This window comes from Chiloscyllium plagiosum, unplaced genomic scaffold (assembly GCF_037043375.1).
Source record: "Chiloscyllium plagiosum isolate Xiang-an unplaced genomic scaffold, Cpla_swu_hap1 HiC_scaffold_26, whole genome shotgun sequence".
NCBI lineage: Eukaryota > Metazoa > Chordata > Chondrichthyes > Orectolobiformes > Hemiscylliidae > Chiloscyllium > Chiloscyllium plagiosum.
The window spans coordinates 14,248,232-14,272,759 of record NW_028270164.1 but is presented as its reverse complement, the minus strand read 5'-3'; the positions used below and the strand labels follow the sequence as shown (position 1 = coordinate 14,272,759).

The window sequence follows — 24,528 nt, the reverse complement described above, 5'->3', positions numbered from 1 at the left end:
AAGGTGCTGAGGGTGGTTAGTGAAGGTGGGTAGGCCATCCTGACCACTCCCACCCTGGGTGGGTACTAGGGCAGGCTGAGAACTGGAAGGGGCATAGGGTGGATCGAGAGCCAGAAGGCATGTAGGGGTAGGCTAAGAGTGGCCAGAAGGTGGGAGGGATGGGGGTTTGCTGGGTCTGTATTGTCTGCACTTATGTAACTGGATTGTCTTATGTATAAAGGTCATTGTTGCTGTCTCTTTATATTTGAAACTGGGATTTGTGGTTTGTCCTCCATTCCTGTAAACTGGTTGAATGGTAGGGTTTGGGGCCTGGCTTTGCTGCTGCTCTCCCTTGTAAAAATGCTGTGGTAAACAGCTGTAAATGTTAACTGTTTTTAATTTGTTTAATAAAATATTATAAACAGGAGATTCAGAGTCCCCTCAGTTTAGGGGACTGACTCTATGCTGGCTGGGCTACAGTCAGTATGTTACTGTTAGTTTCTGCTTCCCTTTTTAGGGAGGGGAAAACCTGGTTCCTGGACTGGCTGAATTAGCCAGGTAACTGGCATTCTTTTTAGTGAGGGCTGATTGTTAAACTCCTGATGCACATAATGTTTCAAGTGTAATTCAGTTCTCATTAGGCGGTGGTGGTTTCACTGGCTGGTTACAGCCTTTGTTACTCTTTTCTCTCCTTTGAGAAAAGGACAAGTTAATTTTGACATAGACAATAGGTGCAGGAGTAGGCCATTCAGCCCTTCGAGCCTGCACCGCCATTCAATATGATCATGCCTGATCATTCCTAATCAGTATCCTGTTCCTGCCTTATCTCCATAACCCTTGATTCCACTATCTTTGAGAGCTCTATCCAACTCCTTCTTAAATGAATCCAGAGTGGGCCTCCACTGCCCTCTGGGGCAGAGCATTCCACACAGCCACCACTCTCTAGGTGAAGTTTCTCCTGAGCTCTGTCCTAAATGGTCTACCCCGTATTTTTAAGCTGTGCCCTCTGGTTCGGCACTCACCCGTCAGTGGAAATATGTTTCCTACTGTTAGTGTCCAATCCTTTCATAATCTTATACGTCTCAATCAGATCCCCTCTCAATCTTCGAAACTCAAGGGTATACAAGCCCAGTCGCTTCAGTCTTTCAGTGTAAGGTAATCCTGCCATTCCAGGAATTGACCTCATGAACCTACGCTTTCCCTCAATAGCCGGAATGTCTTTTCTCAAATTTGGAGACCAGAACTGCACACAGTACTCCAGATGTGGTCTCACCAGGGCCCGGTACAGCTGCAGAAGCACCTCTTTGCTTCTATACTCCATTCCTCTTGTTATGAAGGCCAGCATGCTATTAGCCACTTTCACTACCTGCTGTACCTGCATGCTTGCCTTCATTGACTGGTGTACAAGAACACCCAGATCTCTCTACTGCCCCTTTACATAAATTGATTCCATTGAGGTAGTAGTCTGCCTTCCTGTTGCTACCAAAGTGGATAACCATACATTTATCCACATTAAACTGCATCTGCCCACTCACCTAACTTGTCCAGGTCACCCTGTAATCTCCTAACATCCTCATCACATTTCACCCTGCCACCCAGCTTTGTGGTAGGGCTTAGCCCTTGGACTCTAGTTTTTTGTATGTGCCTTCTTTTTATTGGTGTTTGGACTGAGCCCTTGTGGAAGACATGCACTTCCCCAGAGGAGCTGTTCCTGTGGGGTGGCCTAGCCCTGGGACTGGGCCTCTGAAGATTGAACACCTGTGTGTACTGGGAGGTGAGCACTTGCTGTATCCTAGAGCTTCCTGAAGACCTTTCCTTCAGGAGTGGACCAAACCCCTGAGTTAACTGCACCTGTACTATGTTCCTGTGAGTGGGCCTGGTTTTCCAAGGCTGGGCCAGGACTCCATGAAGACTGAACACCTGTGCTGTGGGGTGTGCATTTGCTGCCTTCAGAAGTGGACTCCATTTTGGACAATGCACCTCAAAACTGGAGTGGACTCCATTTCTGGGAATGGACTCTATACTTTGAAGAATTTGGACTGTGTACCAGAAAGGACTCTGGTTTGTTCTTGTGGATTAACTGTATTGTGGTGGTTCCTGGGTCTATCACCTGCACTGTCTTGTGTCCCTGGGTCTTGCAGGCCTTACTGTGAGCTGGGAGGCTCATGGGTCGTAATGAAAGCTGTCACCCCAAGAGCTGGAGGGTGGGTAGGCCATCCTGTGAAACTGCAGGTTGGTAGGCTGTCCTCTCTACCCAGGGCTAGGCCACCCTGATGCCAGTCTCCCTGAGCCAGATGGTGGGTAGGCCATTCTAGGTGCATCAACCTGAGAGGGTAATCAGGACAGGCTGTCCTAGAGGTGGTTGAAAGGTGTTGGAGCAGCAAAGCACCAGAAGTTGCGTAGGGGCAGGCTGAGATCCAGAAGGCTTGTGGGCTACCCTGCACACTGTCTTCCCAGGGAAGGGGATGGGCTGTCCTAGAGAGGCTGGAAGGTGTGCCGGATAGCCCACTGGCCAGAGGTGCATTGTGCATGGGTAAGAGCCCAATGGTACATAAGGGCAGACCGAGAGCCAGAAGGCAAGTAGCCATCCTCAGCACTGTCACCCCAGGCAGGTACTGGGGTGGGCTGCCCCAGAGGTGGTCAAAAGGTGCTGAGGGTGGTTAGTGAAGCCAGAAGGTGGGTAGGCCATCCTGACTGGGTGGTACCAGGGCAGGCTGTCCTAGTGGTCAAAAGGTGTCAGGGTGGACTGAACTAGAAAGGGCATGGGGTGGACTGAGCTGGAAGGTGTAGGGTGGGCTGACTGAGTGGTCAAAGTGGGAGGGACAGGCTTGCTGGGTCTGTATTGTCAGCACTTTTGTATGTAACAGTATTCTCATGTACAAACGTCATTGTCTTTTATGTGAAACTGGGATTTGAGGTTTGTCCTCGTCTCCCTGTAAACTGAGTGGTAGGGTTCAGGGCCTGGCTTTGCTCTCCCTTAAACTGCTGTTGTATACAGCTGTAAGTTTTTAATTGTTTTGTAACTTGGTTAATAAAATATTATAAACAGGAGATTCAGAGACCCCTCAGTTTCAGAGACTGACTCTGTGCTGGCTGGTGCTATAGTCAGTTTTTTTTGGAGGGGAGAAACCTTGATTCCTGAACTGGCTGAATTATTTTGCCAGTTTAACTGGTATTCCTTTTTAGTGAGGACAAACTCCTGATGCACAGTTTCAGGTGTAACTCAGTTCTCATTAGGGGATTGTTTCACTGGCTGGTTACAGCCTGTTATCCTTTTCTCAAAGGAGAAAGTAGTGATAATTTTGTGGTAGGGCTTAGCCCTTGGACTCCTGTCTTTTTGTATGTATCCTCACTGCTTTTCCAGTTTGGACTGAGCCCTTGTGGAAGACATACATTTTTACCAGAGGAGCTGTTCCTGTGGGGAGGCCTAAGACCAGGCCTCTAAAGATTGAACACCTGTGCACTGGGAGGTGAGCACTTGCTGTCTTGAGTTTGGGAGAAGACTTCTGCTTCAGGAGTGGACCAAACCCCTGAGTTAACTGCACCTGTACAATGTACTATATTCCAGTGAGTGGGCCTGGTTTTCCAAGGCTGGGCCAGGACTCCATGGAGACTGCACACCTGTGGGGTGTGCATTTGCTGCCTTCAGGAGTGGACTCCTATTTTGAAGACTCCATTTGAACTGTGTGCCAAAAAGGACTTTGGTAATTAACTATTTTTGGGTCTACTACCTGCACTGTCCCTGGGTCTGGCAGGTCTTACTATGATTTGTTTTTCACTCTACATCTGCACACCATAAAACTGCTGTTAGCCAATAGTGAGGGAAGCAGGGAATAAGCAACCAAAAAATTCTAAAACAGATCCTGAATCTCAATTCAGGGAATTGGTTGGCCATAGCCAGTGTACAGGTAAGGAGATGGGATAATGGCCTTTTTCATTTCAGGTTGACCATCAGAATTCTAAAGCCATAGATCTGAATAGTTAACTATTTCTTTTTTGCAGATGCTGCTGAAGCTGACTATTTTCAGCCTTTCCTGTTTTTCAGATTTCTAGAATTGACAATTTTTAAAATTCACCGAGGAAGACAGTATTTATGGGGAATACAAGAGTAGAGAAGTCTTAGTGCAATTGTACAAGGTGCTGGTGAGACCATATCTAGAGCAGTTTTCCTCCCTTATTGAAGGAAAGATATTCATTCAATGAAGTTGAGGATTCACTAGGGTGACCCTCTAGTATGGAAGGACTGTCTTATGAGCAAAGGCTAAACAGCTTGGGACACTCCTCACTACTTTTAGAAAGAGATGAAATCTTCCTTGAAATATATAGGATTCTTAAGGGACTTGACAGGGTAAATGCTGAGATGTTCCCCTCATGAGTCTATGACCAGATGAATCATTGCAGAATAAGGGGATATCAACTTCCCCCTGAGATAAGGAGGAATCTCTTAGGATTGGGGAAACTCCTTTCCACAGCTGTGGGAGCAGAGCACTTCTGTACACTTAAAGTTGAGAATTTCTTGGTTTGAGGGAATTAAGGGTTGTAGGAGAAAGATAGGAAAGTGATTAAGGAATATCTGATTAGCCATAATCCTATTGAATGGCAGAACAGACTCCAGGGGCTGAAAGGTCTACTCCTGTTCCCATTTCTCATGGACAGTTACAGAACTACTCTTGCTTTGAACACTAAACCATCTTGGCTATCTCTTGCTTCACTTATAACCAAAATAAAGTCACAAATCTGCAGCTGGTAAATTAGTGGGAGAGGAAAGAAGAACCGTGTGGAAATCACAAAATGGCAGGTCAAAGCTAAATGTGACCTACTCATAGTAACTTCCCTAACATCTGTTTCCCTGTTTCCATTTTGGCTTTTCTTAGTCATCACTTTCTATTTACATTTTGTACTTTTAAAAACTTTGCAACACAACAACTGCCAGCTCATTGAACCTCTATCAGCTGATTATTCCTTTACAAGAAATATCACCTTCAGCATGGGGACTGAAGGCTGTCTACATTACCCTGTCCACACAAGACAGCAACGTTACCCAAGCCCTTCACCGATTCACCTGCACCTCGGATGCTGTCTGACCTGCTGTGCTTTTCCAGCACTGCACTCTGACTCTAATCTCCAGCATCTGCAGTTCTTACTTTCTCCAATGTCCAAGCCAAGTCAGATGAGTATGTTTGAAAGTTTTTTTGCTTTTTTGTTCTTTCTCTGTATTTGAGAATTTGACCAAATTTCCAACTTCTCTCAAACTGTTTCATATGATTCTTCCCTCTATTTGTCTCTGGACTTTGTGCAGATACCAGCTGCTGTCTGGAATATGTTACTTCACATCACAAGTTCTGACAGCTTTCATCAATTACATTACATTGCATTGCTTAGTTGACTCCACTTCCCACACCAAACCATAAATATGCTTTATTCCACAGTTATGTGAATGCAGTACCAGAGTGCAGAAAGTCATAAATGGCTTCAGGCATGAACTTCAGTTATGGACTTAAATAGAGCTAAACTCTCAACTTTTCTGTGGAGACAGGAGATTTGAGAGATGTGTTCAAAATTACTGTCCAGAGTAAATAAAGGAAAATCTGTCCCACTTGTGGTGAGAATGCCAGGCCACTGATTTAAGGTCAATGGGGGGGGGGGGGAGAAATGCAATGGGGATAGACACAAATATTTATACACCATGAAAGAACAGGAATGGGATGCCTGAAAGTGCATTGGATCCAGGTTCAATTGAGGTTTTTAGGAAGGAGTTGGATTATTAACTGGAAAGGAAGAATGTGTGGGAAGATTGCAAGGGAATGGTATTACACAAACTGCTCATTCAGAGAGCCAGTGTACTTGTGATGGGCTGAATGTTTCCTGCTGTAACTCATCTCTAACTTGATGCACATTGTTATTCTTGTGCATCAGTATTCCTGCACCAGTGTTTCCTGTTTATCTTTCAAAGTTCAGTTCTGTGGAAGGTTTTCTCTGCGTAATTACTGACTGTATCTGCTCTTTAATCATGTAGCACTCTTTTAATCTGATTTTTCCACTCCATCATTCAAATGTGTGGGGTATTGATTTTAGCTTGCATATACAATTGAAGTCCAAAGAACCTTTACTTTCTGAAGAATCTGTTTCTCTCTTCACAGATGCCACCAGACCTGCTGAGTTTCTCCAGCATTCTCTATCCTTGTTTTAAACCTTTTTTAATTGAACAAATGTAAGAACCTTTTCTGTTTAAACCGATAACTGAAATAATGAATTGTTCAGTTATTGGAATTCTTACAATGTGCTTGAAGTGAATAAACGGTCAATGAATGGGCTGGAGCCTTAGAGCAAAGGGAAGACCTTTTAGAATGGAGAGAAGGAGAAACTTCAGCCAGAGTGGTGAAGCTATGGAATTCATTGCCACAGAAGGCTGTGGAGACCAGGTCATTGAGCATGTTTTAAGACTGAAGTAGATAGGTTCTTGAGTGTCAAAGGGTTCAAGGGTTACAGGGAGAAAGTGGGAGAATGGGCTTGAGAAACTTATTAGCCATGATTGAATGGCAGAGCAGTCTCTATGGGCTGAATGGCCTAACTTCTGCTCCTGTCTCTTATGGTCTATGGTCTCTTATTAATTACTCAGCTTACCTTGGAGAACATTCAATTTAACATCAGCCATTTCATCAGTGCCCTCCTTTATTATCCCACACCAATACCATCCTGCATCTTCCAGCGATAATTGCTGCATTGTTACTGAAAATACCCCATTGGTTTGATTGTCCATAATAAACAGTCTACTGGGTCTTTCCTGCTGCATTCTTTGAGTGGACGCCAACATAGTGCATGAAAATCTCCACTTTCCCTTACACCAATACTTCTCGGAATCTCTGTTCCTTGCTATGTTGTACTGGCAGTTGATAGTGATGGAGCTTCCTAACCTTCCGTTCACTTCATTTGGTGCCATAACTCCGTATGATCCTGTCAGGGCAGAAAGAAATGGGCTGTGTTAAGATTTGAAAAAAACCTGCTGGTGTAATGTCTCAACCATTTGGTATGTGGTTTCGAGCATCTTGTGGGACAATGGTGATGTTCCTATCATTGTGTTGAAGATCTGTATTCAAGTTAATATGGAGCCAATAGCCTAGTGGTATTATCACTGGACTGTTAATCTAGAAACTGTTCATGTTCCAGGGACCCTCTGTGGCAGATGGTGAAAGTTCATTCAATAATGAATCTGGATATTAAGGGTCTAATTTCCATTGTTGGAAAAATAATTTGGTTGACTAATGTCCTTCAGGGAAGAAAATCTGTCATCCTTACCTGGTCTGGCCCACTATAAAGCCATATTCCTGTGGATCTGGAAAACTCTTAACTGCCCTCTGGGCAATTAGGGATAGGTATTAAACACTTGCCATAACAAGTGGTGCCCAGAACCTGAGGATAAAGGAAGTCTCACCTGTGACTGAGGTGTAACATAATATATCCTAGCAGATTGATTTACAACATTTTATAATCTGACCTATGGTGGGTGTGACAAGACCTCTTGTGTGATTAAATGGGCATGGTGGAAATTCTCTGACTGGTCTGGCTGAAATGATCTGGTTACATGCTGAATTTGTAAGTGGTCAGTTTGTTTAATACCTGGAAATGAATACAATGGTTGTACTGGAGCATTGTTTCGAGATACACAAGAACAGCCAGACTCACATGCATCATTTGCAAGTTTCACTGCACATTACTTCTGTGCAGTGTTCAGCTTGAAAGCCTTATTGATTTAGTTATATTTAGGCAGAGGATCTCCTTTCTTTCCTTTAGAAAATTAGAAGCAAAATTATTTTAAAATTAACACACCTTTGCCCCACTAGTTAACTCAGTGGCTATTTTGTTTTGAAAAGTGAATGTGAGTTATTCAATGGGACTAATTGCCATTTCTTTTGAGCAGATAAGATGGCTGCTGGATTAAAAGGACACTGGTGTCTCAACTCCCATTGACAAGTGGGTGGTCTTCATTTTCTTTCAGGGTCTGAACTGCATGGTCTAGGAGACTGCCAGAAACTTGACATCACTAAGGCCCTCATGCAGTTGTAGACTTTCAATAGGTGATGCAATTGTCACACAATTACCTTGGTTTTGAGGAATCATGAAGTCATGGTGTCATACAGCATGGAAACAGATCCTTTGGTCCAACCATAATCCCCAAACTAAACTAGTCCCATCTGCCTGCTCTTGGCTCATATCCCTCAACTTTTCCTATTCACGTACTTATCCAAGTGTCTTTTAAACATTGTAATTATACCAGCATCCACCTCTTCCTGAAGGGATTAATCTGAAAGATTCTGGTAATGGAGGTCATCCAGATAAGCGCATTAAGTTGATCTCCAGCATAGAAGGGATGCCTTATGGGGGGGGGGGGGGGAGAAACTGAGTCGGTCACAGTTATACTCAGTGGAGTTTAGAAAGCTAAAAGATGACTTTATTGAAATATATGCAAGGTTCTTAGGGTACTTGAAGGTAGATGTGGAGAGGCACTGTCCCCCTTCCAGGACCAAAAGGCACAATCTCAGTAAGAGGTGGCCAACTTAGTTCTGAGATGAGGAGGACCTTATTCTGAGAGTTGTGAATCTGTGGAATTCTTTGCTGTAGAGCCTGGATCATTAAGTATATTCAAGGCTGAGATGTGCAGCTTTTTAATCAGTGATAGAATCAATGATTATGGGGGAAAGGGCAGGAATGTGGAGTTGAGGATCAGCCACAATCTCACTGAATGTGGAGCTGAATCGATGGGCTGAATGGTCTACTTCTGCTCCTATGTCTTGTTGTCTTACGATGCAACCCACTCAAAGTAATGAAAGAAAGGGGATTTGAAAAAGTTGTTTTTCAGTTGAAGTAGTGAATGATAGCTCTTGCTGGTCTCAAATATTTACCCAACACCACCTTGCCTGATTTTCTAAAGTGATCCAACCACCCACCACTTCGCCAGGCTGTGTTCTGCAGTAGAGAGGTCAAACCTCCTGACTCTCTCCTCATCAATGACCTGCTCCAAAAACATGAGGTCACAGAAAAGGCATTAGGCTTTGGACCAATTCCATCAGGCAGGAGCCAGGATTCCTTTAACCAATACCAACCCATCTCTCTCTACATTCTGTCCAAGGCAATTAGCCAATAAAGAATCTATCATGTTGCACAAGTAAACTAAAACTTAAACTGACAGAATAAACTTTACTGATCTTATATGTAATTCCTTTATTTAAGTGGTAATTTGCTGAGTGGTATAAAAGGTGGAGATGGGTACTGCAGATGCTGGAGATTAGAGTCGAGATTAGAATGGTGCTGGAAAAGCACAGTGGGTCAGGCAGCATCCAAGAAGGAGGAATATTGACATTTCGGGCAAAAGCCCTGATGGAGGGCTTTTGTCCAAAATGTCAAGTTTCCTGCTCCTCTGATGCTGCCTTGACGTGCTGTGCTTTTCCAGCACCACTTTAATCTTGAATGGTATGAAATTGGCTCAGCAAAGGTGACGCAAAGTGTTAACATTTGAGGAAACAAAAGTTCACCAAAAATGATAGACACGTGAAAATGTTAGGAATAATCAATCAGTTCATGAGCATATGTGGACAAAAAAGGCAGCTGAATATTTTTGGCTGTGGCATCTTCATTAAAGCTAAAAAGGGTAAGAAGTATACAGGCATATTTGTGATCAGCAATGAGAAATAACCAAAAACAGGTCAAGCCAATGAGAAATAGAAACAGAATGATACAATAGATGAATCTCATTCAAGTAATGTAGCATGGTGGCTCAGTGGCTAACACTGCTGCCTTGCAGTATCAGGAATCCAGGTACGATTCCACCTTTGGGCAACTGTGTGGGGTATTGGCATATTCTCCCTGTGGGAGAAATTGAGGACTGCAGATGTTGGAGATCAGAGCTGAAAAATGTGTTGCTGGAAAAGCGTAGCAGGTCAGGCAGCATCCAAGCAGCAGGAGAAACAATGTTTCGGGCATAAGCCCTTCAGGAATGAAGGTGTGCCAAGCAGACTAAGATAAAAGGTAGGGAGGAGGGACTTGGGAGGGATGTTGGGAGTGTGATAGGTGGTAGGAGGTTAAGGTGATAGGCCGGAGTGGGGGCGGAGAGGTTGGGCAGAAGATTGCAGGTCAAGAAGGTGGTGCTGAGTTTGAGGGTGAGGGGAGAGGAAATGAAGCTGGAGAAATCTGCATTCATCCCTTGTGGTTGGAGGTTCTTAGGTGGAAGATGAGGCGCTCTTCCTCCAGGTGTCGTGTTGCCATGGTCTGGTGATGGAGGCCAAGGACCTGCATGTCCTTGGCGGAGGGTGAGTTCAAGTGTTGAACCACAGGGCGCTTGGGTTGGTTGGTGCAGGTATCCCAGAGGTGTTCTCTGAAACGTTCTGCAAGTAGGCGGCCTCTCTCCCCAATGGAGAGGAGGCCTGTGTCTCTCTGTGTGGGTTTCCTCCACATGCTTTGGTTTCCTCCCACAGTCAAAAAGTGTGGTGCTGGAAAAGCATAGCAGATCAGGTAGCATCTGCAGAGCAGGAGAGTTGACGATACAAGCATGAGCTCTTCATCAGGAGAACATCGACTCCTGCTTGTCAGCTGTTGCCTGACCTGTTGTGCTTTTCTGGTGCCAGTTTTTGACTCTGATCTCCAACATCTGCAATCCTCACTACTTAGTTGATCGTTTCCTCCCATAATCCAAAGATGTCAGGTTAGGTGGATTGGTAATGTTAAATGGCCCATAGTGTTCAGGGATGTGCAGGTTAGGTAGGTTAGCTATGGGAAATGCATGGCCACAGGAACGGGTAGGGGAAATGGGTCTGGGTGGGATTCTTGACAAAGGATCAGTGCAGACTTGATGGGCTGAATGGCCTGCTCCCATACTGTATGGATTCTATGATTCTAATGGATAACTGTACACTGACAATAGGAAACAAAGGATTCTACCCATTATTTGACAGCTATTTGCTACATCATGCCACTTTAAATAGGGAAAAATGTGTTTGTCATATACATAGCAGTGATATGCATGACTGCCTTGCTGAACTTAATGGACAATTAACAGCAAGCTTCATGAACATTATTATTCATGTGAGCTTACCGATCACTTGTTGCCCAAGCTGTGAGACCCTTCAATCATAAGAACAGCACAGTGGCAAAGGTTGGCATGGTGGCTCAGTGGTTCGCACTACTGCCTCAAGTCCAAAGACCTGGGTTCGATTTCAGCCTCGGGTGACTGTGTGGAGTTTACACATTCTCTTTCTGCGTGCACGGGTTTCCTCCGGGTGCTCCGATTTCTTCCCACAATCCAAAGATGTACAGGTTAGGTGAATTGACCATGCTAAATTGCTTGTAGTTTTCAGGGATGTGTAGGTTAGGTGTATTAGTCAGGAGTAAATTTCGGGGAATGGTCTGGGTGGGTTACTCTTTGGAAGGCTCATGTAGACTTGTTGGACCCAATGGCCTGTTTCCATAGTGTCGGGATTCTATCATCTCAAAGAAGTATCTTACAAATTATTAGCAAGCACTGTACAAGTAGTTGCTTGGTAATTTTAAAAGTGAAACATTGGAGACATGAAAGTGAAGGACTGGGACAAGTTTCTAAATTTAGAAAGGGAACAACCATTTACCCAGTAAGAGAAGCAGGTGCTGATTGCTTGGATCATATTGGCATGGAAGTGTAGGAACTGTTAATTTTTGATCTTCGCTGACAACAATCAGACCCAGCAGGTAGAATCTGATTTTGTCAAGATATTGCCATGGGCAATCCACCAAGGATCTCCTATCTCCATAACCCTTTCCTATTGAATGAGGAGCTAGACGTAAACATATTGGCAGCATGAGTAAAGGTAATTCTTGCATTCTGATATCTGGTAAATAACTATAGTCAACAAAGGACCGTAGACATCTTCAACCAATAGACAGACAAATTGTTTCCAACTAGCTTTGAGGTATCAACTCCACTTTATGAATTTACCATTTCAGTACATCCTACATTCTGCATCCCACTCTAAACGACTGACTGATCTGATATCCAAATCATTGAAGTAACAGTGTCACACTGTAACCAATAAAAAAAACTGAAACAAAAACAAATTGCTGGAGAAACTCAGCAGATTTGGCAGCACCTATGGAGAGAAACAGAATTAACCTTTCAAGTCAATTAACCCTTCATCAGAACTGCATTATCACTTCCTCCCCACTAAGCAACTTATAGTCCACTTTGTAAGTCTGTCACTCATGACCTATCAAAAAGCACAATTAATAAAACACAAACTCTAATTTTGAAAACAATAAAGCAGGTTCTGTGGGTAAAGGGTGTTCTAACATGCTCTTATAAATGACAACTCATTTCCCACCTCTACAAGTTAATAAGCATTTCAAACAATTTGTGTGTATACTGTATACAAAAGCTGATTTTATAAATCATTTGTTTGCAGAGTGTTTGTTGTTAACCTTGCAAAATGTTTGTATTGAATTCCGGGCAGACCATTTCCTGACCATGAATCAGAACTTTAAACAGGCCACAAAGGTCATTGACTTTTTTAAAATTCCATTTGATAACAAGTAGCCTGGGTCTGCCCCCTCTTCAAAATGTTGGTTCCCCTCACTATTCTTTTCAGTGAGTTATACATTTAAAAAAAAATCTAATCTTAGTTGCGTCATGGAAAATCAGAGTAAATAGAGAAGAGAAAGAACAACTTTTCATTTAAGTATTTCCTTTGCGCAATGGTTTAAGCTCAGGGCAAAAAGCATTATCTACAGGCCACTGACTATGACCTGTTTTTAGATGTTGAACTATAATGACTTCAGCTCATTTGTGGTTCTCACAACATGCATGACCAGCCCACATTCTAGAAAAAATAAAATTACTTACAACTGACTTCTCACTCACAGCTACCTCTTCGAGATTTTGAGCCAGTTTCTGAGAGCAGTTTAAGTGGCAACCTAACTTTCCGCTTTCCTTTCTTCCAGCTGGAGGCTCGTGGGGAGTCTTTCTCAGCCTCTAATCAGTTTCTTTAAATCAAAATATCTTACATATTTCACTTGCCTTTCTGTTCATGGTGAGTACCAACCACTGCAACAAATAAATGATATGCAATAATCCAACACACAACTTTCATCATGAGTGAGCATGGCCATGAGTGTGAATGTCGCAGGAGAATTCTTCTAAGGGTTTTAATGTGAAATGCCTTAATTTGCATATTCTATAGTGTTCTGCTGCTCGGAAATAATGCTAACTAATACTAACTTCTTGAAAAGAGGATATTGTGGATTCTGGTATGCTGAAGTAAAATTAGGGCAACTTCTTTAGAAGAGAAGTGGAGTTCCCACTTCAGGAATTTTTTTTTTAAAAATCCAAATGGGAAGCATTCCTGCTTCTCTTCCCAAAGCTGTCAGACCTAATGAGCATTTCTAGAATCTTCTGTTTTATTAGCGGAGACTGCAGATGTTTTAAACACATGTTGACGTTTTAGTCTACATTTTGGTGGTCTTCTCGTCAGGCTGTCCCTCTAGGTTGAGGATTAACCTTCATATTAGTTAACCTATTCAGTCAAAACTATTCTATTTATGTATTGCAGCTGTAGTATATGGGAACTGGTGGGCTTTGGTGCACCTTGGTGTTACCTGCAATAAATGTTGGCTGCTCAAGGCCTTTGGTTCAGAGTCAATGAACTGAGATATGAATGCTGCAACACAACAGAGAGGGTTAGATTAATTACATCAAATATAGTCTGTGATCATGGATAGAAGGGTGTGACTGTGGATGAGACAATTATGGGGATCTAAGTTTTATGTTTGGCAGAGCCTCAGTCAGTGTCTTGTCCAGTAACAGGACCTTTAGAAAGATTGAATGCAGTTAATCAGAGCTAACATGATTCTGTGAAAGGGAGCCTACATTTGACAAATTTGCTAGAGTTCTTTGAGGATGTCGATGAAAGTAGATGTAGTGTATTTGGATATCGAGAAGGCATTCTGAAAGATGCCACATAAAAGGTTATTGCACATGATGGGAGCACATGGTACTTGGGATATTGTATTAGCATAGACTGAGGATAGGTGAACACACAGAAGGCAGAGAGTCAGGATTAAGGAGTCTTTTTCAGGTTGGAAAGATTTAATTAATGGAGTGTCACAAGCATCTGTCCTTGGATCTCAATAATTTACTATCTATATTAATAACTGGGAATGGTGTAGAATGCCCAATGAATAATAAAAATAAATAAATCATTGGGATTACATAAATTTTACAATTTATACTTCCTACTTTACACTCAAAACCATAATTGATCTGCAAGCCCTCTTACTGATCAAATCCAGGCTAGGGACTACCCTGGACTAATTGGTCTGTACAGAAGCTATTATTTCCTATGGACCAGAAACTGGCCCAACTCTTCCTTGACAAAAATCCATCAAATCAACATCCAATTTCATGTAAATTCTTCAACTCATTGGCCCTTTCCATGATAAAATTGGAAAGCGCAGTGGTAGACGTCCGGTACGTGGCCACCGCCATCCGACGCCTTAAAACGGTGGTGCTCGGACCCGACGTAGTGCACCCGTTGGAGGACGCTCAGGTGTGCGGTGGGATCCCGTCCGCGCTCACCCCAGCCCGGACGGAATTTCACATTGGCCCCAAGGTCCCGTACTTCCCGCGGGAGCCTGTGCCCCACAACCTGAGCCGTCTCCGGAATTTTCATTTTGTCCCTTTTAAGGATGTAAAAAGGCGGGCCCGATATAGATTGCTGCTGCACACCGTCCACCTCTTCTCCCTCATCCACCGTCCGGACACGCCTTGGCATACCCATTTGCCACCGGGCGGTGGGGATCCCCAGTGGAGGGCTCTCTATGCGGGAGTCCTCCCCCTTTCTCTCGGGGATCTGGGGTGGAGGGTGCTGCATGCAGCGGTCCCCTGCAACCGTAGATTGCGGTGGTTCAAGGACTCTCAGCACAACTGCTTGTTCTGTGGAGTCCGTGGATCACGTGTATATTGGGTGTGGGCGTTTGCACTCCCTTTTTGATTTTCTCAAAAACCTCCTCCTCTGCTTTTGGTTGCACTTCAGGCCCATGCTCCTGATCTTCGGGCACCCGGTACAGAGGAGGGAGGGCAGGTCTGAAGACCTCCTCGTGGATCTGCTCCTGGGCCTGGCCAAACTGGCCATAAACAGGTCCAGGCAGCGGGCCGTGGAGGGGGTCGTTAGGGCCGACTGCCTGCCCCTCTTCCGCGGTTACGTTAGAGCCCGGGTGTCCTTGGTGAAGGAGCACGCGGTGTCCACCAACACCCTGGAGTTGTTCAGGGAGAGGTGGGCGCCGCAGAGAGTGGAGTGCATTATTTCCCCCTCCAACTCTATTTTGATTTAGTCCCTGCCCTTCCCTTCACTGTTTGATCACACAGCATTGCCCTTCGATGTAAAGGGCCCTGCTTGTTACTGGCCACTCGGGTGTTTCCTTTCTTCCTGGTGGTAGAAGTTGAATAAAGATTTGTGCACCTTGTGTCTCTCACTGTGTCTCACACCTGCGCACACACACCATGGGTGCTGGGGAAAAAATAAGCACTACCGCAGTTAGGCGGTAGTGTGGGGGTTAAATTTATATATATATATATATATATATATATATATAAAAATTGCAAAGCATTCACAAGTTAGCTGTAACAAGAGTGCCTACAATGCCATATAAATGTGCAGCTCCTGTCTTTGTGACACCCAGACCGAGACATCAGCACAAGAGCTGAATAGCCAGGGTGCTGAACTTGGCATCAGGGCAGCATTACAGAAAATATAGTACCACGTGCTCCTTGGGAAACACAAGTCAGTGATAGACAAAAGAAAATTTGTCCGATGGCCAGAATCAATTTTGACAAAAGAAAATTGTTATGCTAATTAGAGGCGAATTATTGTACATCTTGCTAGTACAATGCTGCTGCTTTCAGGTTCCCTCTGTCTTTCTCTCCCCTGTTTCTTCCTTTCTCTCTATCTCTCTCTCTCTCTTCTTATTCTTGGACTCTGTGTCAATCATCTTCCCCACTCCAGAGGAATTGCCAAGAAAGCATATATGGCCCAACCATCCTGACCAATGATCCTGTCTCTGTCTGAAGGTCAGAAATAAGTCTCTCTTCTCTTCGTCATACATTGGGAATGTTTATTCACAACACTTTTATGATACCTAAAGCTGCATCTCAGAAACATTCATGTTTGTGTTAATGAACAGTAGGTTAACATTTGCACCACATATGGAGCATCGCCAATAGGAAGGTGCTGACCACCTCCCTAACACTGACAAACTCAGCATTTTATGAGAAGGTTGATGATAAGTACGTAATTTAGCTCAATAAGCTTGAAGGTTTGTGTTCAGATGTTTCATCACCATACTAGGTAACATCAATAGACAATAGACAATAGGTGCAGGAGTCGGCCATTCTGCCCTTCGAGCCTGCACCACCGTTCAATATGATCATGGCTGATCATCCTTAATCAGTATCCTGTTCCTGCCTTATCTCCTTGATTCCACTCTCCTTGAGAGCTCTATCCAAATCTTTCTTAAATGAATCCAGAGACTGGGCCTCCACTGCCCTCCGGGGCAGAGCATTCCACACAGCCACCACTCTCTGGGTGAAGAAGTTTCTCCTCATCTCTGTCCTAAATGGTCTACCCCGTATTTTTAAGGGGTAGACCATTCGGCACTCACCCATCAGCTGAAACATGTTTCCTGCCTCTGAGTGTCCAATTCTTTAATAATCTTATATGTCTCAATCATATCCCCTCTCAATCTTCAAAAGGGTATACAAGCCCGGTCGCTCCAGTCTTTCAGCGTAAGGTAGTCCCGCCATTCCAGGAATTGACCTCGTGAACCTACGCTGCACTCCCTCAATAGCCAGAATGTCTTTCCTCAAATTTGGAGACCAGAACTGCACACAGTACTCCAGGTGTGGTCTCACCAGGGCCCTGTACGGCTGCAGAAGAACCTCTTTGCTTCTATACTCAATCCCTCTTGTTATGAAGGCCAGCATGCTATTAGCCTTCTTCACTACCTGCTGTACCTGCATGCTTACCTTCATTGACTGGTGTACAAGAACACCAGATTTCTTTGTACTGCCCCTTTACCTAAATTGATTCCAGTTAGGTAGTAATCTGCCTTCTTGTTCTTGCCACCAAAGTGGATAACCATACATTTATCCACATTAAACTGCATCTGCCATGCACCTGACCACTCACCTAACCTGTCCAGGTCACCCTGTAATCTCCTAACATCCTCCTCGCATTTCACCCTGCCACCCAGCTTAGTATCATCAGCAAATTTGCTAATGTTATTACTAATACCATCTTCTATACCATTAACATATATTGTAAAAAGCTGCGGTCCCAGTACTGATCCCTGTGGTACCTCACTGGTCACTGCCTACCATTCCGAAAGGGAGCCATTTATCACTACTCTTTGTTTCCTATCAGCCAACCAACTTTCAGTCCAAGTTAGTACTTTGCCCCCATTACCATGCGCCCTAATTTTGCTCACTAACCTCCTATGTGGGACTTTATCAAAAGCTTTCTGAAAGTCCAGGTACACTACATCTACTGGATCTCCCTCATCCATCTTCAGAGTTACATCCTCAAAAAATTCCAGAAGATTAGTCAAGCATGACTCCCCCTTCATAAATCCATGCTGACTCTGTCCTATCCTGTTACTACTATTTAGATGTGTCGTAATTTCACCCTTTATAACTGACTCCAGCATCTTTCCCACCTCTGAGGTCAGACTAACTAGTCTATAATTTCCTGCTTTCTCTCTCCCACCTTTCTTAAAAAGTGGTACAACATTAGCCACTCTCCAATCCGCAGGAACTGATCCCGAATCTATCGAACTCTAGAAAAAATCACCAACGCATCCACGATTTCTCGAGCCACCTCCTTCAGTACCCTGGGATGTAGACCATCAGGCCCCGGAGACATAACAACCTTCATACCCAACAGTCTCTCCAAAACCAATTCATGGCAAATATAAATTCCCTTAAGTTCAGGTCCTTCAGCCACTGTTACCTCAGGGAGATTACTTGTGTCTTCCCCAGTGAACACAGATCTGAAGTACCAATTCAATTCTTCTGCCATTTCTTTGTTCCCCGTAATATATTCCCGTTTCTGTCTTCAAGGGCCCAATTTTAGTCTTAACCATTTTTTTGCCTTTCACATACCTAAAAAAACTTTTACTATCCTCCTTTATATTATTGGCCAGTTTACCTTCATATCTCATTTTTTTCTCTGTGTATTTCCTTCTTAGTAATCCTCTGTTGTTCTTTAAAAGCTTCCCAGTCCTCCGTTTTCCCACTTATCTTTGCTATGTTATACTTTTTCTCTTTTAACTTTATATGTTTCTTAACTTCCCTCGTCAGCCACGGCCACCCATGCCTCCTCCTAGGTTCTTTCTTCCTTTTTGGAATGAACTGATCCTGCATCTTCTGCATTATACACAGAAATATTCGCCATTGTTCCTCCACTGTCATCCCTGCTAAGGTATTGCACCATTGAACTTTGGCCAGCTCCTCCCTCATAGCTCCATAGTTCCCTTTATTCAAATATTGTCACTTCCGATTGTACTCTCTCCCTCTCAAATTGCAGATTGAAGCTTATTGTATTATGGTCATTACATCCCAATGGCTCCTTCACTTCGAGGTCCCTGATGCACAATACCAGATCCAGAATTGCCTTCTCCCTGGTCGGCTCCAGCACCAGCTGTTCCAAGAATCCACCTCGGAGGCACTCCACAAAGTCTCTTTCTTGAAGTCCAATACCATCCTGATTCTCCCAGTCTACCTGCATGTTGAAATCCCCCATAACAACTGTAGTAACATCTTTGCGACAGGCCAATTTCAGCTCCTGATTCAACTTACATCCGACATCCAGACTACTTTTTGGGGGCCTCTAGGTAACTCCCAAAAGGGTCTTTTTACCCTTCATATTTCTCAGCTCTATCCTAACTGACTCTACATCCCCTGATTCTAGGTCCCCCCACGCAAGGGACTGAATATCATCCCTTACCAACCTGGCCACCCCAACCCCTCTGCCCATCAGTCTGTCCTTACGATAACACGTGTATCCTTGAATATTCATTTCCCAGGCCCTGTCCACTTGAAGCCACTTCTCAGTTATCCCCACAATATCGTATCTGCCAATTTCCAAAAGAGCCTCAAGCTCATCCATCTTATTTCTAATGCTTCGTGCATTCATGTATAGTATTTTTAATTTGTTACTGCCCTCACCCTTCCCATTAACTCCTATTTCACTCAACCTTACAGCATGATCCCTTTCTGAGTTTTCTGCCTCATTGATACCGTTGTCTTTCTTGACTTCCCTTGTTCTAACTTTCCCTTCAATTTCCTTCTTAAATATCCAGTTTGTCCCCTCCCCTCCCCCGCTACTTAGTTTAAACGTAGCTGTGTTGCAGTAGCAAACCTGCCTGCCAGAATGCTGGTCCCTAACCTATTAAGGTGCAAACCGTCTCTCTTGTATAATTTATGCTTACCACAAAACATACCCCAGTGATCCAAGAATTTAAATCCTTGCTTCCTGCACCAGCTCCCCAGCCACAAGTTCAAGTCCATTATCTCCCTGTTTCTGGCCTCACCAGCCTGAGGAGCTGGAGGCAAACCGGAGATAACCACCATGGACGTCCTGCTTTTCAGCCTTCTTCCTAGTTCTCCGAAGTCCCGCTGTGGTATGTTCCTCCTCTTCTTGCCGACGTCATTTGTGCCGACATGTATCACCACCTCTGGCTCTTCACCTTCGTCCTTGAGGATTTCCTGCACTCTGTCTGTGAGACTCCGGTGAAACTATGGTGATATGTCCCACCTCTCTGTTTATAGGTCTTGGTTTCTTAAGATGGGTGCTGACACGCACGTGAATTCTTAGAGGCATGGCATTCTAACCAGAACTCCATCAATAAACACATCAATTTTAACCCTATCTACCTTCCCTTGAAAATGAGAATTGGAAATGACATCACCCATCTTAAGAAACCAAGACCTATAAATAGAGAGGCAGGACATATCACCAGTGCTTCACCAGAGGCTCTCACTGATGATGTTACCCAGTATGGTGACGAAACATAGTCATTGAGTCATAGAGATGTACAGCATGGAAACAGACCCTTCGGTCCAACTCGTCCATGCCGACCAGATATCCCAACCCAATCTAGTCCCACCTGCCAGCACCCGGCCCATATCCCTCCAAACCCTTCCTATTCATATACCCATCCCCATCTGAAAACAAACATTCAAGCTCAGCGAGCTAACTTACATATTTATTGACAAACTCAGCTATGTGTGATCCAACTGATTAGAATGGAGCGATACAATCCACTTCGACAGAGTGGCCGCCAATGCAGGACAAAGGCTGAGTGTATTCCACAAGTAGTTCACTTGTTAACTTCCTCAAGACCTCTGTGCACTCTACGGACTGATAGGAAGCTGATGGAATTGTCATTAGTTGCTCAAAGGGTATGTAACACAACAAGCTTGACATTATGGAGACCTTGAGTCATAGAGTCACACAGCACAGAAACAGACCCTTTGGTCCAACCAGTCCATAAACTAATCCCACCTGTCTGCTCATGGCCCATATCCCTCCAAGCCTTTCCTTTTCAAACATTTATCCAAATGTCTTTTAAAAGTTGTAATTGTACCCATATCCACCACTTTCTCAGGAAGTTCATTCCACGTGCAATACACCCTCAGTGTAAAAAAAAATGTCTCTCAAGTCTTTTTAAAATCTTTCTCCTCTTTCCTAGTTTTGAAATCTCCCCATACTACGGAAGGGATAACTTGCTTCGTGCATGGGTCAGTTAGATCAGTTGACTGGATAGTTGGTTTTCAGTGCAGAGTACTTCAGATAGTGTGGGTTCATACCTGTCACTGGTTCAAGTTATCATGAAGGACTATCCTTCTTCAACCTCTCCCCTTGTCTGAGGCATGGGGACCTTCAAGTTAACCCACCACTAGTTGTCTCCCCCTGAAAGCAGCCTCATGGGATTATAATGACTTTGCCTTTCCCTAACATTGGGTTCAATATCCATATTTTCCACCACTAACATAGGCACTATTTGAAGCTTGCTCTCTAACAGCTCACTAAGTTAGTTTGATAATCTGTCTTTACACCACAACAGTTACAAGAAGAGTTATGGAAACAAGAGGTCATGTACCACCTTGTCTCAGACAAATGGCCATGCATTGACAATGACTTGAATTTCCTATGCATCATGACTGTAGGAGGATCATCACTATGAGGTTTGCCAGACTCAAGGAAATTTTCTCGAGGCACTACAGTTGGGTGATGAATCCAAAATTTATGATGTTGCCAAATTTAATAAAATGTACTGTCAAAGTTATGATCAGAATGGAGTCCTGCTCTCTTCCCTGCAGTTTGTTGTAGTGCATGTGGAAGCTTCAGTTCTAGTTTTCAATGAGTGGGGAATGAAGGTTAGCTCAGTAGGCCATGTGAATAGAATGCAGTCCAGTACATTGTCAATCCTTGTAATGGCTGTGGCAGTTCAAGACTTTGTAGAGTCGTAGAGATTTACAGTACAGAAAAAGACCTTTCAGCCCATCAAATAAGAAACCACCAAAGAACAGTGGATGCTGAAAGTGAGAAAAAAAAATCAGAACTTGCTGGAAAACCTCAGCAAGTCTGGCAGCATCTGTGGAGAGAAAGCAGAGTCAACATTTTAAGTCTGGTAACCCTTCTTCAGAACCACTCCAATTCTGAAGCAGTGTCACCAGAACCAAAACATTAACTCTGATTTCTCTCTACATACCTGCTGCCATACCTGCTGAGTTTTTTCAGCAATTTCTGAATTTGCTTCAACTCATTGGGTCTGCACAAGCCATAAAGTATTCTTATTCCATTTAGCTCATAGTCTTGTATGCCTTGGCATCACAAGTGCATATCTAAATACTTCTTAAATGATATGAGGGTTTTGTTTCCACTACCTTTACAGGCTGTGAGTTCTCACTTCCCGCTACCCTCTAGGTGAAAAAAGATTCCTCACATTTCCTTTGAACCTCCTGCTCCATGCCTTAAATTTATGCCCCAGGTCTTCTACCAAGGGGAGAAGTTCCTTCCTGTCCACCACATCAATGCCACTAATAATTTTATACATCTCAATTCTGTCTTCCTTCAGTCTCCTCAGCCCTAACCATGCATAACCAATTTTATCTCTCCAATGGAAAGAGATGTCTATAGCCCTTTGTGGACAATGGCTCCTTATTAGTACATTTTTTTTGTGTGAAAGTTGGCTGTAATAGTTTCTGACTGTGCTATTAAAGCATATCAGAGAAAGTGAGGACTGCAGATGCTGGAGGTCAGAGTCAGTAAGTGTGGTGCTGGAAAAGCGCAGCTGGTCAAGCAGCATCCGAGGAGCAGGAGAGTTGACATTTCAAGTTTCCTGTTAAAGAGCTTATGCTCGAAATGTTGACTCTCTTGCTCCTCGGATGCTGCCTGACCGGCTGTTCTTTTCCAGCATCACACGTTTGAACTTTATTAAAGCATATGGTCAATTTAAAATCAAATTGCTAATTGTCATTTGCTAAATGCTTGTGTATTTATCAATAATCTGCCAATGGTTTCATTTATTTGTTGTGTACCAGATCACTGGGGCTGAAAATATGTAGTTTCTTTCCTCCATTGTAACAAAAGCCTGTTAGTGATATCTTTGATACCATTGGAATTCCATGGGCCAGCAACACTACACAGAATAGTTGGGTGTTGTGTCTCTATCAACCCAATTGGGGTATCTTATTGGAGGAAAGGCTGGAAACTGTGACATTGTTGTTGAACTGCAGAGTACATTCCTGGACCCAGGAGATAAAATCTGAGGAGTAATCTCCTTTCCCACTTTTCCTTGCAGCAGCTTAGCCAACAGATGACTCTCTTCCCTACCTTCCAGAAAAACAGCTCTGCTTCAAATAATACATTGCAGCATCGGTAGTAGGTTCTTTATATTATCCTTTGATGGGATGCAGATATAGCTTGCTGGAGCACATTGCTTACCCATCCCTAATTGCTATTGAGACAGTGGTGGTGAGCTGCCTTCCTGAACTGCCTCAGTCTACAGGGGTACACATGCAGAGCAGTTAGGAAGGAACATCCAGGATTTTGACCCAGAAGCATTGAAGGAACAGCAATACTGCTCCAAGTCAGAATAATGTGTGGCTAGGAGAAGAACTTACAGGTAGTGGTGTTCCCCTGCTTTTGCTGTCTTTGTCCTCCAAAATAGTGGAGGTCATGGGCTTGGAAAATGCTGGGAAAGATGTGTTCATGTTACCAGTCACATCTTCGTCTGAGATGGCCCGCTTTGAAGGGTCGGGTACAGGATCTGCTCAATGCTCTGCCCCTCCTGACAAACTTCAATGTTCCTCTCAAACAAAAACAGAAATTGCTGGAAAAGCTCAGCGGGTCTAGCAGCATCTGTGAAGAGAAATCAGAGTTAATGTTTTGGGTCCGATGACCCTCAGAGCTTTCCACTCATGTGGCAAAAGCTGGAGCAACAAGAACCTGACCCAAATTCCAAATTTTCCTGCTCCCGTAGCAGTCAAATACCATGGAACCATATCAACTGCTGCATTTAAAACCCCTACAATCCCTCCTGAAATGGGAAGATTCAGCAGAATCTTTGAAAGCAGAGACCATTAAAAAATTAGATGAGAAGGCTTTTTGATTTAACAGTAGTTGATTTAGAAAGTTTGTAATGACCACATTAATTAGATTTTTCACAGAAAAACTAAGTGACATGCTGAATAAAGCTGACAGATAATAGACCATAAACTCCTTGGCGAGAAAGCCAGAAAAAAGCCCCCATCTGCACTGTGACAATTCTGTGAAATGAGTCTTTGACTTGCAATTGGTAAATGCTGACCACATTCTCAAAGTTATTTTAACAATTGTATTAACCCAATATTCTGAGTGAGAACTCTCATTACATCTTAATCACTAATGTTCCAATATTACTGTCATTTCTACAACAAATTGTTAATATGCATGATATTCTCCCATCTACTGAATATCTTCCTGTATTGTGAAAATCAAACTTTATAGAAAGCATCAAGATTTATGCACACATTACTATTTAGCTACAGGCAATAACACATTACATGTTCTGTCAAATCCAAATAGCATTTAAAACAGAAATTTAATAAAGTAACATCTCCAATTTGGATTCAGTCTATTTGTTTGCTTACCTGATAATGAAACTGCAATTAGGATGACAATAAATTCAATTATTTTCATGATTGAAAAGGTCTGGCCAATATTGTGGACAGAATGCCCTATGTGCGGTCTGGTTTTAATCAGAAACTGTAATCTCCTTCCTATCTGATAGACAGAATTCATGGACTTAGCAATAATGAAATGTTTGCCATAGGTTGCGCAAAAGCCTTTGCAAGGTTATCTGTTACACAAGGTACTGCTGCAAATGTCATGTTATGTTTTTAGTGGTTTCAGACTTTGTCGTATCAGGTGATATTCTAATATTTGCTCAGTTACATCTGTCGCCCGTGTTTCACAGATCCAATCACATCCA

The 24,528-nt window shown here is 43.4% G+C and overlaps 1 protein-coding gene across 2 annotated transcripts in view; it reads right to left on the bottom strand.

Moving 5' to 3' along the window:
• The window catches only part of LOC122562928 (CMRF35-like molecule 7), a 56,831-nt gene extending 32,457 nt beyond the window's left edge, over window positions 1-24,374 (bottom strand). The window contains exons 1-2 of one of the 2 annotated variants that reach the window (XM_043716229.2): window positions 24,188-24,374; window positions 6,604-6,933 (exon numbers count right to left, since the gene is read on the bottom strand). In XM_043716229.2, coding sequence (XP_043572164.2) covers window positions 6,604-6,933; window positions 24,188-24,338 — 481 coding nt within the window. In that variant the 5' untranslated portion in view covers window positions 24,339-24,374. The remainder of the gene's footprint in view (window positions 1-6,603; window positions 6,934-24,187) is intronic. The other variant, XM_087973495.1, reaches the window with a different exon arrangement.
• Window positions 24,375-24,528: the final 154 nt, after the last annotated feature.